We start from the raw sequence: 16,672 nt of genomic DNA, 5'->3' as shown, positions 1-16,672 counted from the left end.
AGGCCCCTGCCCTGACATCTCTCAGCTCACAACGACAGGTGCACGGGGTACCGTTAGGGTGAAGCCTGAGAGGAGAGAAAGGGCCAAACTTGATTCAGAGACGGGTCAGCTTGGTGCGGGGCGGGGGAGGGCGGTATGAGCGGAAAACGGGATCTGTTTCACTAGAGCCCCGTTCAGGGGTGGCTTCAAAAAAACTGCACTGAGGGAAACTCCTCCCGGGGGGCTCTACGGGGCGCGTGTGGGATCATCTAATCTGTAGGAAAAGCACAGCAGCCCGAGGTAAGAATACACACTGCCTCGTGGGCAATGCACATGGTTTGGGTGGTGGCTCAGGATCCTGGGTGGAAAGGGCTTTGAGCGGGGGTGAGGAGGTCTGGAGGAGACACGTGGGGATGGGTCCATGCCATAGGCGGAAGATGGGACACGGTCGCCGTGTCCCTTGTTAATGTGCCTGGGAGCATCCCCCCATGGGAGGGACACCGGACACCAGGTTATAGGTGAAATGGCCTTGCCAGGTGACACAGGCCAGCCTCTGCCATCAGTCCCCCCACTGATGGCACAACAGGTGCATGAAGGGGATAGCCATGGTGGCAAGGATGGGCACCATGCGTGGCCCCAAGGGCAAGGGCGGTCACTCACCAAGCCCCCCAGCACCGACAGAGACTGACGTGCGGCACCGTGCCTCGAGGGGCCGTCAGCTCTTTGACGGCCAGCGGGCTACGTTAGACGCCCTTCTGTCCCAGCAGGGAAGTGACCGCGAGGTTGCCTTTCCTGACCACAGCGCCTCCGGCCCCCAAACCCAAGGGCTCCCAGAGCATTTGATCCGCTGAGACAGGATGGCCCGTGACACTGTATCGGACAAAGGGACCCACGTCACAGCAAAGGAGGTGCCTCAGCAGGCACTTGACCGTCAGATGCACAGGCTGCGTCACCCAGACGCTGCAGCCTGATGCAACCGCGCGCGCTGAGGCCACGGTGCCACGTAGAGAGGGCAGGACCCTGCGAGGATGAGGGGCCGGGGTGCCCTCCGCGACACAGTATACAAGGAATCGCCCCGACACGGTGCTGTGTCCCCACCGGGCAGACAGCGTGGGCCCGGGAAGCACAAAATGGAAGTCGCCTCTGCAATCGTTCTCAGTGACCCAGTGGGCATTTAGGGTTTCTAGTCCCTGCGGCTTAGGGTCTGCAGGTCTACAGGTCCTGATGCAGGGAAACACTTCCACAAAGGGGAAGCTGTGACCGCCACCTGGGCCATCTGGCACCCTGTGCACAGAGAGCAGCCAGAGAGGAGTGGCCGCCCCAGCAGGGGGATTGATCCTGACCACCAAGGCCGTGTCGGGATGCTTCAACCCTAGGGGCAGAGAATATATCTGGTTCCCTGCTGCCCCACTGGGGCTCCTCCTGGTATCGCCCTGCCCGTGGCAACGGGACAAGGACAGGGATGGAAAAGGGCCCCAAAACCAGGAGCCCAGACCCCTCGGGTAGGAGGGACAGGGACACCTGGCCAGGTGAGCCACCTAGACTAGCAGAGGAGAAAGCACAGGAGGCAAGTGATGTGATTGGCTGGCAGCCCCAGGCTAGCTGCCGGTCACCTCGCCAGCCTTCCCGGGGAGGAAGCCAGCCAGAATTCTAGAAGAGTCCTTCCTGCCAAGCATTCCACCAAGCAAATGGGTACCGGCGGGCACGGCGGCGAGCCCCCGGGGCCCCACCCTTCAGTGAGCTGTCTGGAGTGTGCTGGGGACAGTTCATAGCGAGCCCTGCCCCAGGAACGTCCCTCGGCCAAAGAGAGCCGCCTCTCCCGAGGCCACGCCCATCCCTGTGGCTTCCAACAACTAGGCCACGCCTCTCCTCCTCAAGTCCAGGGGACTCGAGGGGCCACTGCGACCCCAGAGCCCCCGCTGGGATCAGCTGAGGCTCTGACCACACCGGCAGCACGGCTCAACATCTCCCTCTGTCCAGGCCTGTCCCCCTGACCCCCTCACGGCCACTGCTCCTGTCACCCCTAAACCCTGCTGCTCACAGACCCTTCCTGGGATCCTGACCTGCAACACAGCTCCTACGGGCAGGCAGGGAAGCCAGGCAGCCGGCCGGCCTGCCTCAGGGGCAGCTCCAGGGGCAGGCGAAGAAATACGTGGCCCCATTAGATTCTGGGGCCATCTAGGGACGCTCTGCAGCCAGGAAGCAGTGTGGGGAGGTGGCGGGGGGGGGCGGGGCACCGCGATTGGAGACCCCCCCTGGCAGGGCACTTAGACACACAACCGGCTCCAGCACCAGGCTGACCCGGGCCCCAAGCCCGGCTGCACCTCGGACAGGTCCGTGATGGGCAAGTCAGTAATCTCTGTGTGCCCAGGTTTCTTGTCTACAAAGTGAGGATCTAAACGCCCACCACGGTGGGATCCAGAAATCATGCCAGGTCAGGCGGGTGGGCTCTGGCCCCGCCGTACCCCTCAGCTTCCACGAACACCCGCAGACCTTGAAAAACACCAGAACTGCCCACCTGGGCGTCACCTGTTTCCAGGGACGAGTCCTTGTACATTTCCTCGACGCCGGGCCACCACAGGACAACGACACTTGTTTCTAGACGCTAGCCATGGGAACGCTCCCAGGGAGCTGAGCAGAGAAGGTCCAAACTCTCCCGCCCTCTCCTCGCCCCTGTGCTGTGCCCCCAGAAACCGTGAGCATCCGGGGGGGGGGGGCGGGTAGCGGGGGGCCACAGGCACTGCCTGGGCCCCCCAGCACTGAGGACCTGGCAGAGATGCCACAGTGCCGATGTGGCCGGGGCAGGGAAGTACGCGGGGGGTACAAACCCCCAACTATGGAGTGGGGGAGGGGGCCTGCGTCCCCGTCTACTTCCTGTCCTTAGCAACCCCGCAGATCCTGATGACTGCAGTCCACCAGGGGCGCTAACGGCCGTGGCAAGTGAATGAATGAATGAATGAGTGAATGAATGAGTGAATGAATGAATGAATGGTTACTTGGGTGAGGGCTGAGACAGTGGGTGGCTGGGTGAGGGAGGGGACGGGCAAATGAAGCAACGCATTAACGAGCTGATAGAGGCTAAGGACAGGAACCAAACCCCGAGCGGATGGGCGCACAAGGAGTGACCGAGCACGACCCTCGCCACGCCGGGCGGGGACGCTGCCTCGTGCACACACACCCTGGGGCCACGGCACGGCGTTGGCGGCCCGAAGCCCGCGGCTCACGCACCATGACGTTCAGGCCCTGGTTGGTGGGCCCCTGTGCCACAATGTACTCGATGCCGGTCTCGTAGACGTCCATGGGCCGTCGGTACTTGACCACGGTGCCCGCGATGTTGAAGTTCTTGGGGCTGTCCACCTTGAAGTTGCCATTGAAGAAATAGAAGCCGGCTTCATCCGCGAGAGCTGAAGGAGCACAGGGCACAGCCACATGATCACATGAGCCGGACGAGCCACAGGGAGGACGGGGCGGCGGGCGGGGGGGGGAGGACAGGGAGTGGCCAGTATCACTCACTCAGGCACCTGTGGCCAGCTCACCCCCGCGACCCTCCCCGAATACCCCGAAGACAGGACACCTCCTCTCGTGGGGGAGTCGGAAGCTCCGACCGTGTCCAGCACGTGGCCCCGGCCAGCGAGTGCTAAGGAGAGGTGAGTGCGCTTTCCCATCAGGAGGTGGAGGTGGCTGGCCCGGGGCCCATTTGGTGTCTCTGGTCACCTCTAAAGAGGCCAGAGTCTGCGAGGTGAGGAGTAGCATAGACTAAGCGGCCAAGTGGACCGGGAGGTCAGCGCCCGGGGAAGGCATACTCTGGACAGCAGGCGCTGGCCGGCTCAGGGCAGGGCCATCAGCCTGGCCCTGCTGAGAACTCACTTTGTGACCCTGGCTGAGTAATCCCTGCCCAGCTTCTCACCTTGGGAAAGGAGGGGACCACACATGGGGAGGGGACCTCCATGTCCCTCCAGGGTCCACACTGAGCGACACTGCAGCCCTGGCCTGCCTGGCCCAGTAGGCTGTCCCACCAGCGCCGGCAGGCCCTTCCAGACCACCCCAAGCTGGCCAGCGCCATGCCGTCACCGGGAGCCATGACATTCTGTGGCCCGTGCTGCCGTGACCAGGCTGACCTTTTACCCCATCAGTCCATTCTCCCAGGCGTGGCTGAGGGCAGCCCCGGGCACATTCTCAGTCGCCCTGTCATTGAGACGGGGTGTGGGTGGACACTTGGAACAGAGGACCTCAGAAGGACAGCCACTCCCAGGGCCTGACCCAAGCCTGATGACGCCCAGACAGCAGGAACGTGCGTGCAGCCCTCGGCAGCCCGTCTCCTGCCAACCCTAGAGGCCGGGACAACTCTCCAGAGCTGGGGTGATTTTTCAGGGCAGCTGGCCTTTCCCCGGGGCTGCGGAGGGCTCGCAGGGTGCTCAGGGCCTCGGGCCCAGGGGATGGGAGTGAGGAGGCAGGCTCCACACAGTGGGGGGGGACAGCGTGTCTTTCAGAGGGTGTCCTCTGAGCCAGTTCCGGAAGCTGGCCGGAGGGAGGGGAAGAGTTCAGTTTCCAGAGCTCCTGATGCAATCCGAGCGGGGGGGGGGGGGGGGGGGGGGGGGGGGGGCATCCGTTTATTATCAGGCAGACGCAGCAAGCGAGACTCGTCTGCTGGAAAAATACCCTCGATGCAGCGACGTCAGAAAATACCGTGAGTGAGGGTCCAAGCTGCGCCTCCTGGGGCGCGTGCCGGCCCGGCCTCCAGGTATGTGCATAGGGTTAAATCCCCGGCCGGCATCCAAAGCCTGTTTCCTGACAGTAATGACCTTCCTTCCTGCGGCTCTGCCTCTGCTCCGAGGCTGCCCTTGCTGTTTCCACGCGGCTGTTTCAAGAGCCATTTCTCTGCAGCCAGCTCTGAGAACACCGTGTTTCCTGGCCTCGCCACCCTCCCAGCGGGGGACAGAGCCACCGGCCTGGCAGAGGCCTGGCTCCCGAACTCGGGTGGTGGGGCCGGGGGCCTGGAGTGTGCAGAACTGCTGGTGTGGGGGGCCAAGAGCCCAGGTTCCACCGTGGGGACCTTTAGCAGAGTCCCCACCCGCGGCGTCCCCCGAGAAGGGCGGGTTTCACCCAGCCGTCCTGGCTCTTCCACGCTGCCCTGAGACACGGGGGAGTGAGCCAGGCGTCGGGACCAGCTTCCCTGCCCGGGGCCCCCCGCCCGCCCCCACCCAGGGCAAGGCCACGTGCAGAGCAGCTAAGTGGTGTCAGCACCCACCCACCTGAGCCAGAAGGGCCTCGGGCTGCGTCCCGGGGGGCACAGACAGGGCGGGCTGTCAGGACAACGCTCCAACTACATAGGCAGCCTTTCCAGAAACTGCCATCAGCTCGGGGCCTCACTTATGCAAATAAGCCCAGAATCCTCACGTCGAAGGCCCCCGACCTACCAAGGTCCAGCTGCCCCGCAGAGACCATCCAGGGGCGAGAACCTCCACCAGGGAGCTGCCAGGCCTGAGTGTGAGTCTCACTTCTGCTTCGTGTGGCTGAAGGCCTCCAGCCGGGCCACCTCCGTGCTCTGGACCTACCTCAACCTACTCGCCTCCTGAGTCTCATCCTTGTGCCCTGGGGGAGGGGCGGTCAGAGATCCCACCTCCAGCACCTCCAGCTTTGGCCTGTGCCAGGCTCTCCAGGGACAGGAAGTCACTACGTGTTGTCACGTGTGGGGGTGGGGTCAGCTTCCCTATGAGCCCCCCCGACACCCACGTCTACACACAGCCAGGTCAAGTTCTGGCTTCTGGGGCCTGACTCTCCTGCAGGACGGATCCAGGGTCAAGAATCCACCCATACGTGGGGCCCCACACATACCCACAAGTCCACATGAGGCAGCACCCAGGCCCCGCACGCATACCTAGGACATCGGCAGACTTCTTCCGCTCCACAATCTGAATGTCTCGGGCACCGGCCGGGATGTGGGTCACCAGAGAGTAACCTGGGGGACGTCAGATGATAGTGAGCCGCGGGCCGGCCCCGCTCAGTTGGAAAGTCACCACCCTCCTGTGCTCTTGGTGGGGGAGGGGTGCTGTCTAAGGGCAGCCCCACCCTCAACAGCTGCACCCGGGCCCAGACACGAGTCCAAGGCCCTGCAAACACGCACTGCGCCACCCGGGGACGGGCTCGGGTTCACCCAGGTTCCGTGACCCTCTCCTACGAAGGCCCTGCCCCAGCCCCTCTGGAGGGACACTGTGGGCCACAGGGACCTTAAATCTGCTTGGGGCCAAACAGACTTGGGTCCTACTCTGCCACATGTCACCAAGATGATTCTGAAAAAAGTCACTGGAGCTCTTGGGCCTCAGTTTCCTCATCTGCACACAGGGATGATGGCTCCCACTCTGCGTCATGTGGGAAGATCTCTGCATAGCACAGAGCCTGGCCCCAAGGGCATAGTCACTCTTACTATTTGAAAGGCCCGTGTTGGCCCAGCACCATGTTGATTTAACAGGCTTGCTAACACTCAGAGACGCAGGTGGGCAAATACAGCTGAGGGCCGTAGAAGGCGGGGAGGCAGCCGTGGGGACCCCCACAGAGACGTCCAACGGAGGGACTGAGGGTCTAGGGGGCCGGGGTCTGAGGGAGGGACAGGTGTTGCCAGCACGGCCTAGAGGGTGGTCTGGGGAGGAGACCCCAGAGGAGAGATTCCGAGAGCCCTAAGATAGAAAAGTCTCCCAGGAGGGAACAGCGGCAGCGAGGAGAGTTCACCTGTACCCCCCTCGCCCCCCTTTGCAGGCGCCCGAAGGCCCTGAGCCAGAGTGCGCTGAGTGGCTCCTTGGGGGGCAGAGCGGGAAGCTCTGGTCTGCAGTGTAAACCGCGCCCCACCCCCACCCCCGCCCGTCTCGGGCTCCCCGAGGGCTGGGCCGGGTGCAGGCAGAGCAGGGGAGAGGCACTCACTAGCCCGCCTCCCCCGACAGCATCTCCCCTACACGCCCATAATACACACAGCGGTGAAATGAACAGGAAATGATGATTTGGCTTAATTGCCATGTATTCAAATGTGGGTTTAAATACGTTCATTTTTAAATTAGCAACCGGCTCACAAGATTCCTGCGCATCTAATAACAGCTCTTGCACGACCCAGGGCCGTCGGCGTGGTTCGGGCGCACGCATTTATCAGGGGAGACTGTGGGTCAGCGCTTAGGACCACAGGCCCAGGAGCCAGGCTGTCTGGGTTCAGACCCCGCTCTGCCACTCCCGGCTGTGTGACCTCAGACTAGTGTCTTCACCCCTCTCTGCCTGTTCCCGCGTCTGTGGCACCCGTCCAGTACCTGCCTCGTAATGTGCAAGGCACGAACGCCTCGGCCCGGGCGCAGGAAGGACGACGCGGATGTCGCGGGGCTGGAAGCATCAGCCCCCAGTCCCCACGCTGCGAGTCCACGGGACACGGCCCTTAGGTGCTCAGAGACACGCGCTGCCACCTACACGTCCCGGGATCCGGCAAGGAGCAGCCTCTCCCTGTCACGCTGGCCGTGGGTCCTTCAGACACCTGTCCGGCTGCTCTGCCCTGGGCCCTCCATTTCAGACCCTCCCTGCGGACTTCATCCAGTCCCTCCTCAGCCCAGCAGACCCATCCCCGGGGCCCCTCGTCTAAGCCCTAACGTTAGCTCTGAAATTAGCCCTCCTGTATGGGGTGGACACAGTCAGGGTCCCCGACAGCCGGGTCCACGGAGGCTCCAACTAGTCCGGACCTGCCCAGCCTCGCTCGGGAACCTTGAGCAGGCAATTCCCATGCAGGCCTCGGTTTCCCCATCTGCTAAGTGGGTTTCCAGTGCCCTGCTTTTCCCAGTCTGAAGGCTGTGATAACCCAGGTTGACCCCACAAGCATTTGCAGAGACCCAGAAATGTAGTCAGCGTAGTACTGAGTGCTAAAGTGACACCGTTGCAAAGTACAAAGTCCTGTCACAGGCAGAGACCCCCAAATCCCCACCTGTCCTTCCCCCCGCCCCCCGCCCCTGCCAGCCCCTGCGGAGCCAGGCCTAAACGGGCACGCTGGGTGACCGACCAGCCACTGACCAAGGGAAGGGAGGGGCCGACTCTGCGAAACAGGTTGGAGGGCTTAGGCCGAGGACTCAAATCTCGCATCAGCCTCACACGAGGATGGGACTTGTGCCTCGGTTTCCCCCTTTTGGGTGCTGCCCCAGAGGCCAAACACGATCCCCCAGGCGAGGATGCACTCAGGCGCCCGGTATTCAGTAGGCGCTCAACAAAGAGCGGCTCAGTATCCCCAGCCAGAGGGGGCCTTCCGGAGCACCTGGCCGGCCCGCCTGGGCACAGCGGGGACGTTCACGTGGCCGAGAGCGAGGGAGAGGAGCTCACGAGGAGGCACCCAAGGCCAGAGACAGAGCGCAGCCGCCGGCCGGGGAGGGGCGAGGCGCGGGGGCTCTTACCGAGGTGGGCGTTCCCTTTGCGGTAGTTGCCTGTCACGTGGGTGCAGCTGCTACCGTCCCCCTGGCAGACGCCGCACTTGTCCAGCGTGTGGGTGGAGAAGAGCACCCCGTCACAGCCGATGGGCTGCAGGAAGGGAGGCGGAGAGGGCCGCTGGGAGGGCGCTGCGACCCGGGCCCCCGGGGCCGCCACTGCCACAGGAGGACAGGCGGGGCGGTCAGCGCAGTGAGACCAGTGGTACTTTTGCTACAATGTTTAACAACCTCACATTTTCCAGACACGCAAACCCCTCGCAGGTCGGTGAGCTTGCAGGACGTGCCGTCGCGGGCCGGGACCATGAGCTGCCGCTGACCGTCCACGGTGGTGCAGTGCAGGTCGCACGGCTTGCTGGAGATGTGGACGTAGTCGTCTGACGGGGAGACGGAAGGTCTCAGGGTGGGGTGGAGTGGGGTGGGGGGATTCAGGAACTTCCTGTGCGTCCCGCCGCCACCCGCGTTAGCTCCTCCCACCCATTGCGCGAACGGAAGAAGTGAGGCCGGGAGAGCGGAAGGGACGGATCCCCCTACGGACGGTCCCGGGCGACCTGGCACCTGCTCCGTGAGTGAGAGAGGCCAACTCCTCTTCACGGTGGCCTGTGACCTGACCCCTCCCGCCGGGCCTCACCGTCCACCTGCCCACCCCGGGCCAGGGTGTCCCCTCCCCACCGTCCCCAGAAGGGAGCCGTCGGGTGTGGAGGGGCCGCCCTTGCACTCTGCTCCCCACTGGGCAGCCCAGGGCCTGGTACCGGGGTACAGGGGTTTCCACTGGTGCGTCCGCCCGTCGTACACGCGGGAGTTGAAGGAGATGCATTGCTCCTCCCGGAAGCTCCTCCCGTCCGGCGGACACTCCTGCGGAGCGAGCGAGAGAGCAAGAGAGAGAGAGAGAGGAGGCTCCAGGAGGAACTCGGCCCGACAAAGGCATTTTTGTCCCGGCTGAGCAGGAAGTGGCTGCGGCCGGGCTGGGGTGGCCTCTCGTTTTCCCTCAGTCCCACTGGCTTTCTGGAAGGAGCAGGGGGCAACCGAAAGGGCTGCTGCCGTCCCTCAAACGCCTACATGCGCTGGCCCTCCTGGTGCTCCGGGCAGGGTCCTTCCACGTCCCCGCCACCCCAGCCTCCTCCCCAGAGGCACTGGGGCCAGAAGGGGCGCCCGGCCTCGGCTGTGCTGGCACTGTCCCCCACTCGCCTACGGCCCGGGGCAGAGGGGGGAGGCCTGGGGGTGGGGGGCAGCTGGTCACGCTGGGGGGTAGGTGGGTCTCCCTCCGGAGGAGCTCACAAGCATCCAGCAGGGGAGCAGACCAGCGATGACAACACAGGAGCTGTGGCCGCCCGCCTCCCTTCAGGCCCTAACTCCTCGAGCATGCACATACCCAGAGACGCTCACGGGGACACAAAGACCCCTATGGCTTGCTGTCTTTCTACCCCACACCTGTTCTGGGTGGTGGTGTGGGGGGGGGGGGGGGGGAGTTCAGGTCCAGACTGGTTTGGCCCCATTGAAGGGCACCCAGAGGCTGGGCCAGAGTCAGCATCTCCTGTCCCCCCTGGGGAGCTGCAGTGAGACTTCTCACGGCTGGGGACGGGACACCTGGTGACTGTCGGTCTCCCAGCAAGCACCTGGCACGGGACTTTTGAGCAGTCTGAGATCTGCCTGTTAGAGGCCGCACGTGAGCCCCCGCCCCCAGCAGAAGCCAGCCCTCACCCCTGCGCGTGCACAGCACAGACGTGATCCGAGGTGTGAAGGGGGCTCTGAACCCAGGACCTCTCACCCTCCTTCTCTTCAACTGGAAGTAAGGGCAGACCCAGCGCAGAGTGCCTGCAGGGTCTGGGGGCCACCTGAGGCCGGCCTAAGGAGCTTGGGGGTAGGGCTGCGGTCCCGCCCAGGCGGGGCCTCACCTGCAGTCTACACAGCTGGTACCTCTTGGACGTGCCCGTGCAGGTCCTGTTCCCCGCGCCCGTGACCGACGTCCTCCTGGAGGGAAGACCCGGGCTCTGAGCTGGGGGCTGGGAACCGCGGGCTGCGGGCACCGACCGTGCCCCTGCTCCAGACGGCCTCTGGGCTGGGCCCCGGAAGCCCCCCCTAATTCCTCTGGCCCCCCCACAACTCCACCACAGCCCAGGGGAGGGAAGATACCCAATTCACCTCTGCACCCCCGGCATAGAGCCCAGGGTTGTACACAGAACTGATAATAATACCAAGAACATTTACTCCATACATGAGGAAACTGATGTTCAGAGAGATGAAGCGACTTGCCCAAGGTTACACAGCAAGGAAGTAGCAGAAGCAAGATTGGAACCCAGGCCCGCCCGATGGTAACCACCATATCGTATGTTTTTTCCCGTGTGAATTCAACTCGGGTCTTCAGAAAAGAAGGACCAGGAAAGACCTCACCCCTCGTTGAAAAAAATCCCAAGAAATAGACCATGCCTTCTCACGAAAGGGCTGTCTGTCCCCAGAGCCCTGGGGCAGGGTGAACCCCAGGACACGGTCGCCCAGGCCCCGTCAGGAGCCTCGGCCCCGACAGGCCAGCAAAAAGGCTCACTCACCTGGCCTGTGCCGCCTCCGCCTGAAGACCCCTCCCAGCCTGAGCCCCCACCCACCTGTCACCCGCTGCCCACCCCCGTGCTAGTCCCACACCTCTGCTGCAGACAGTGCCGCTCCTGGGACGTCACGCCAGCCCCACAGCTGCGGGAGCATGCCGTCCACTTGGTCCACTCTCCCCACCAGTAGGCAGTGGCGTCCGAGCCCCCCTCCAGGCTGTTGGACGTCGGGCTGTGGTCCTGGGCGAGAGTCCCCACGGACGGTTAGAAGACGCTGGAACGGGACTGGCCCACCATCCCTTGCTGTGGTCAGCAGCACACAGCCCGGCTGGGTCCCTCGGCACCCCCGCCCAGGTGTCCAGGGCGGTCTTGGAGGGAACTCCCCAGAAGTCGTGGGCCTTAAGCCCTCCCAATGTCGAGATCTGGAACATCTTGGGGGCTTGGCGGGAGCCTGAGGCCACACGGTCCTTGTTTATCTTCTCCCGAGCAGCCTGGGCCCCGGCCTGGGTTCTGCGGGACACAAGCCTGCCCCGTCTACATGCCTCCTTCCAGGACTTTGCTCGGAAGGAAGCACTCAGCCCCCTCCAACCCCATCCTGCCCAAATCAGCCAGAGTCCCCGTAGGGGCTGGTCTGACCGGCTTGTAAGACGTATTCCGGGGCTGTGTGGGGATCTGGGAGTGCACGCAGGGCTCGCTGGACACGTGCCCTACACCTGCCGCAAAGCCCCTCCCACCTCAGCCCATCTGGGAGAGGGACCCTGCTCCCCACTCACCGTGGCCCCAGTAGATGCCACACGCCCAGCCAGAAGTGCCACAGCCAGCAGGGACCAGACCCAGCGTGAAGGCTGCCGTCTGCCACCCATCCTAGGAAGCAAGGCCACGGTCACTGCCAGGCCAGACCCAGCTCCTCTGACAGCTGAGGAGGGTCCACTTAAGGGAAGAGCCCTCGGGGCCCGCCCAGCACCGAGGCCCAGAGGCTCTCTGGGATTGATTGGTAGTGGCTGCCTGGTGGCCCCGTTGGGAGAGGCGGGTGAGTGATTAACGATGCCTGCCACAGGCACGAGAACCACAGGTAGCGGTGAGCTTGCAAAGCCTGCCCCACCTCCCATCGAAGGGTGCACAGGGATGTGTGCTTTGCCTCTGACCACCTGAGCTCCCTAGAGAGGGCCTGCGGAGAAAAGCAGGGACAGCTGAGGAGGCTGCAGGCCCAGGCCGCACCCGTTGGACGAAGGAGCCAAGCCCCAGGACTCAGGCCGCCATCTCCACTGGGGGAACTGGCCTGAACAAGAGCCCCTGAGGATTTTCACCTGCTCGGTGCTAGCTGCCCACCTGGGACAGTGATCTCCCTGCCAGCCACACGGGGCTGCTGGAGGGGCCCATGGATGCCACCCGCCCCGCCAGCCCCTTCCACTCCCTGGCCCCTGCTACCCCTGCCCTGGAGGGGGCCGGGCCCGGGACCCTCAGGGATCTCAGGCCGCACAGAGTCCAGGCGCCTGTGTCCCTCCCTTGTCCCCCGGGGTGTGGAGTCAGGGCAGACCAGAGCTACGGGGCTGTCTCTTCCCCAACAAGTTAGCACTGTCAGCCCCAAACACCCCTCGACCTCCCTGCCAGGGGTCAAACCAAGGGGAGCCCTTAGCCTCCCCTATCTGCCTCCGCTGTGGGGACGCCTACCTCCTAGAAGGGAGGCACGGGGGCCTTCGGCGGCCTCTGTCCAGGGTCTATCTCAGGTCCTGAGTGTCACTTGCCAGCAGGTCAGAGAAGGGGTTTCAGAAGCCGCCAAGCCTGTCCCCCTACAGCTTGGAAGCGACAGAGGGGAGCCAAGTTGCCCAGAGCCACACGGCAAGGTGGCCAGATACCCGCCCCCCGCCCCCCCAGACCAGAGTAGACTCAGGGACTCGTCCCCCGCCCCCCGCTACTTTCAAGGAAGGTGTGAAAGTCGCCCCCCACCCCCGCCAGCCCCGAAGCCAACTCCAAATCTGCCCCCCTCCCCTTGCAGGGCTGACACCTGCAGATCTGCGGGAGTCCCGCCAGTGACGCCCGTGTGTCCTAAGAATGTCACGCTGGAGTTTGGAGCCGGAGTCCTCGAGACCCCCACATCCCCGGCTGCCTGCCTGCCACCCCCCCCCCTCCGTCTGCTACCCCTCCCCCGCAGGCCTCCACCTACAGCCCCCCCTGCGCCCCCCCCCAGCCTCACACAAGCACAGAGCACCCCCCTCAGCAGTCCCATTGGCCAGTCGGTGCCCCAGCTCCTGCCTGCTGAGCCGAAGACAGGTGCTGAGCCGGCCCCACACTTGGTTTTCATTAAGGCTCCCAGACACCGCTGGCCACAGGCCAGGTCCGGCTCACGCGGGATCCATCCCTCCCTGGGGTCCAAAAACAGCCACCGGCCGGCAGGAGAGGCTCGCCGTGCAAAGACCGGCTTCAGGCGCCCGAGGCTGGGAGCTGAGGGTCCGGACCCCTCCCCGTGAGCCCTCCTCCTGTTACATAACGGCTCCCCGGGGGGGGACCGGGAGATGCTCCGGCCCCGGCCCCCTCAGAGCTCCATCCGTGCCCCGGGAGGGCCGCGGGGGGCAACGCGGGAAGGCGGAGGTGGCCTACCTGGCCCCCGGGTCAGCAGGTCGTCCTCCCGGGGAAGGGGGCAGAGCCGCCGTGCGAGGGAGGCGCCAGGTGCCGGGAGCAGGGGGAGGCTCAGAGTGCAGAGGGCCGCGGGCTCTGCCCCTCGCCCGCCCTCCTCCTCCCCCTGGCCGCCTCCGTCCTCCACTTCAAAGAGCACCCACGAGAGGGGGTTCCCGGGGAGGCGCGCAGCCCAGTGGCGGCTCTGTGGCGCGGCCGCCTTTATAGCTGTCAGGCAGACAGGGAGGAACTCACACTTCCCACCAGGCTGCTCCCCCGCCCGCCGCCGGCTGGCCTGGCGCACACTTTAACCCACTCCGCGCCTCTGGAGCCCGGCCAGGCCGGCCCAGCTGCCTGCCGACTGCGGCCTCGGCGGCGGCCCAGAGCAGCGAGCCGCGAGCGGGGAGGCCGCCTTCCCGGGTCCGGGACGGGGAACACGCGTTGGGGCGTCCAGGCGGACCAGCCGCGGGCCCGGGGTCACGGGGGAGGTTGGAGGTGGCAAAGCCCGGCCCCAGCCTCGGCCCGGTCCGGCTTCTGCCTCGGGAGGGGATCCGGTCCTCCGGCGCTCCCCAGAACGGGGTCCGGGGATGTAGGAGACAGCCGGTCTGACGGCTCCATTTTACGGATGGGAAAGGTGAGGTCCGGGCCACCCAGCCGGCCCTGGAAAGGTCCTCCTGAGGAGCAGACGCCTATGCGAGCGGAGGGACTAAGGGAGACCCAGTGGCGGCTCAGCCAAGGGTTCCGGGGCAGGGACAGAAGTGCCCGGGTGCTGACCGGACGGCCGACATGGCCAGGGCCGGTGGGGGGCGGGGGGGGGGGGGGGGGGCTGGGGAACCAGCCTGGCTGGGCCCAAGCCAGTCGGGCAGCCCCTGGCAGGCCAGACCTGTGTTCCTGCTGAGTCAGAGTGTGGAGCGGAGGACGGAGCAGGCAGCACACGCTCCAGCCCCCGGGCACCCGGGAGGACCCCGGACTCTGCAAGCGGTCCCCGAAGCAGGGCCTGGCACCCGCCGCTTACACACCAGCCTCCTCCCTGGAGCCCGCCCTCCTGGAGCCCACCATGTAAGGTGTTCTGAGCCATCTCAGCCGCGCCCCTGCCTCTGCTGCGCAGGGGTCATAGGCCTGCACGGGCACCTGGGGAATCCCCCTCCTCCCCTCCATCCTCCCTGCCAGAGGAGCTACGGTGAGCTCCTTCAGTGGCCACCTTGGGTGGCTGAGAGTTACCCCGTCCCCGTGGCCTGTCTGGCCGCCGACAGGAACAGTGGAGAAGGAGTAAGAGTAAAACAGCACCGCCCACTCCCGTGCGTGGAGCCCTTCCTGTGCACCGGGAGCTATGAGGCCAGCATCTTCGCTATGCCCATTTTGCAGATGGACAGACTGGGGCTTCAAGTCCCACATCCGGTAAGGGGCCCATCAGGGACCCCAGCACTCTTGCTGAACGTGTCCTCTCCGTCCGCAGGGTTCTCCCATGATATCTGTCCTCCCCGGAACATGGGGGAGGGGGGGTCTTGTCCATCTCGTTTTCCCCTTGGGGCTGCTGGGATAGTCACTGTGACCAAGACTTGAACCCAGCTCCACACTGCCCCCTGCGGCCGGTGTGCTGAAGTGCAGACAGGACGGAGCCTGTCCCCGGGCACTGTCTGGAGCACGCGCACCCACGCGCAGACCCCTCCCGCCCCCCCCCCCCCCCCACAGACACAGCCACCATCCCCTCCCCTCCAGCCGAGCGCCAGGGCCCGGCACCCCCTGGCACGGGCCCGAAACTCCCAGCGTTTCTGGCTCCACAGCCAGCCAGCGCCAGGGTGACTAATGGTTTCCCTTGGGAGGGACCCCACGGCCAACCGACACAAACACCCCCAGCGCCTTCTCTGAGCCTGGCGGGGCAGTGCCCGGGAGACAGGCCTGCCACCCCCCTGGCTTTGTGACCTCCTGCAGGTGTGTGACCCTCCCAGGTGCCTGCCACACTTCCGCCCCACCCCAGCCTCCACCTGGAGGAACCCGCCAAGGTTCTCCCCCGAGGGACACCGGTGAGCCCCCAAACTCCAGACCCGCAGGGAGCTGCACCTGCTGCTTTTTCTGCTGGTGGCCTGGGAACGTCAGGAGAGAACTCAGGAGCCAGGGAAGGCTTCTGGGAGGCCCCCCAAGACCCTAGGAATTTGGGGCGAAGAATAAAGCACAGGCAGGACTGGGCTCCGAGTGTGGAGAGCTGTTGGCCCCGGGGGGAGCTGGTGAGGGTGGGCCTCCTGGGCCACAGGCCATAGGTGCCCTGGGGACTCACTTTGCAGGGTCCCAGCCAGGCTCTCGGGGCAGGAACCCAGAGCGCCCTCCCGAGGAGCCTCGGGGCCGCTGTGCTCAGAACGGACCCACGCTTGCGGCCGTCACTGTACTGAAAGTCTTAATAATGTTACGCTTGGATCCGTATTCTGGAAGTGACATCCTAAGGGACGAGGGAGCACGCACTGGGGCTTGGAGCCTTGGCTCATGCACGGGCCACCTCCCTCCGCCTCCCCGGTTCTTGACCACCCGACCCCCGCCAGCCCTGACCCAGCCACCGCAACTGCCTCTGCTCTCCGCGCTGGGCGGGGTCCCGGGTACCCGTGAGGGTGAACGCTCATCCCGGGAGTATCCTCGTGCCCAAAGGAACACGGCGTTAAGCCTCGGATAAAAAATAACACGGTCCGTCCGGAGAATCGGGGAGGAAAGAAGCTCTGTCCTGCTTTTTGAACAAAGCCCCCCCCCCCATTTTGCACTGAGCCCCACAAATTACCCAGCGGGGTCACTGCCTCCTGGCTGGGTCCCTCCTATGGTTCAAAATGTGTCTGGGCTCCCTGGAGTCACTGCGAGTATTTTGAGCCCGTGTCTCAGATTCTGTTCCCCACTTTGTGGAACCCTTCTTTTGCACCCATCTGGACATGCTCAGCACCCCCAGCCATCTTCTAGGGCCACCTCCTCCAGGAAGCCCTTAGGACGTCGTTGAGGCTTCTCATGTCGGGCCAGAATGCTCTTCCCTGACCGGCAGCTGAGACCCCACAGAGCGGGGGCCGCTCCCAGGTCACAGGGCATCTTTGTGGGGTCGGCTCGTAGTAGGTGCTCGGTTAATAAAGG

At 64.9% G+C, this 16,672-nt stretch overlaps 2 protein-coding genes across 2 annotated transcripts in view; one reads left to right on the top strand and one right to left on the bottom strand.

Moving 5' to 3' along the window:
- Window positions 1-12,752, bottom strand: part of ADAMTSL2 (ADAMTS like 2) — a 34,712-nt gene extending 21,960 nt beyond the window's left edge. The window contains exons 1-9 of the mRNA XM_045467449.1: window positions 12,629-12,752; window positions 11,731-11,821; window positions 11,055-11,197; window positions 10,313-10,388; window positions 9,170-9,272; window positions 8,649-8,794; window positions 8,388-8,511; window positions 5,858-5,938; window positions 3,208-3,383 (exon numbers count right to left, since the gene is read on the bottom strand). Coding sequence (XP_045323405.1) covers window positions 3,208-3,383; window positions 5,858-5,938; window positions 8,388-8,511; window positions 8,649-8,794; window positions 9,170-9,272; window positions 10,313-10,388; window positions 11,055-11,197; window positions 11,731-11,820 — 939 coding nt within the window. The 5' untranslated portion in view covers window position 11,821; window positions 12,629-12,752. The remainder of the gene's footprint in view (window positions 1-3,207; window positions 3,384-5,857; window positions 5,939-8,387; window positions 8,512-8,648; window positions 8,795-9,169; window positions 9,273-10,312; window positions 10,389-11,054; window positions 11,198-11,730; window positions 11,822-12,628) is intronic.
- Window positions 12,753-13,643: 891 nt separating this feature from the next.
- On the top strand, window positions 13,644-15,755 carry LOC123592450. Its single transcript, XM_045467450.1, has 2 exons — window positions 13,644-14,968; window positions 15,503-15,755. The coding sequence occupies exons 1-2, from the start codon at window positions 14,357-14,359 to the stop codon at window positions 15,596-15,598; spliced, it is 708 nt and encodes a 235-aa protein (XP_045323406.1). The 5' UTR covers window positions 13,644-14,356; the 3' UTR covers window positions 15,599-15,755.
- The last annotated feature ends 917 nt before the right edge of the window (window positions 15,756-16,672 follow it).

Source organism: Leopardus geoffroyi, chromosome D4 (assembly GCF_018350155.1).
Source record: "Leopardus geoffroyi isolate Oge1 chromosome D4, O.geoffroyi_Oge1_pat1.0, whole genome shotgun sequence".
NCBI lineage: Eukaryota > Metazoa > Chordata > Mammalia > Carnivora > Felidae > Leopardus > Leopardus geoffroyi.
This window is presented reverse-complemented; position numbering and strand designations above follow the sequence as displayed.

Coding starts and splice junctions, on each gene's coding strand:
- LOC123592450 (XM_045467450.1), top strand. CDS start 14,357: ATGGCCAGGGCCGGTGGGGGGCGGGGGGGGGGGGGGGGGGCTGGGGAA. Junction 14,969..15,502: donor GGCTTCAAGTCCCACATCCG/GTAAGGGGCCCA, acceptor GACCTCCTGCAG/GTGTGTGACCCTCCCAGGTG.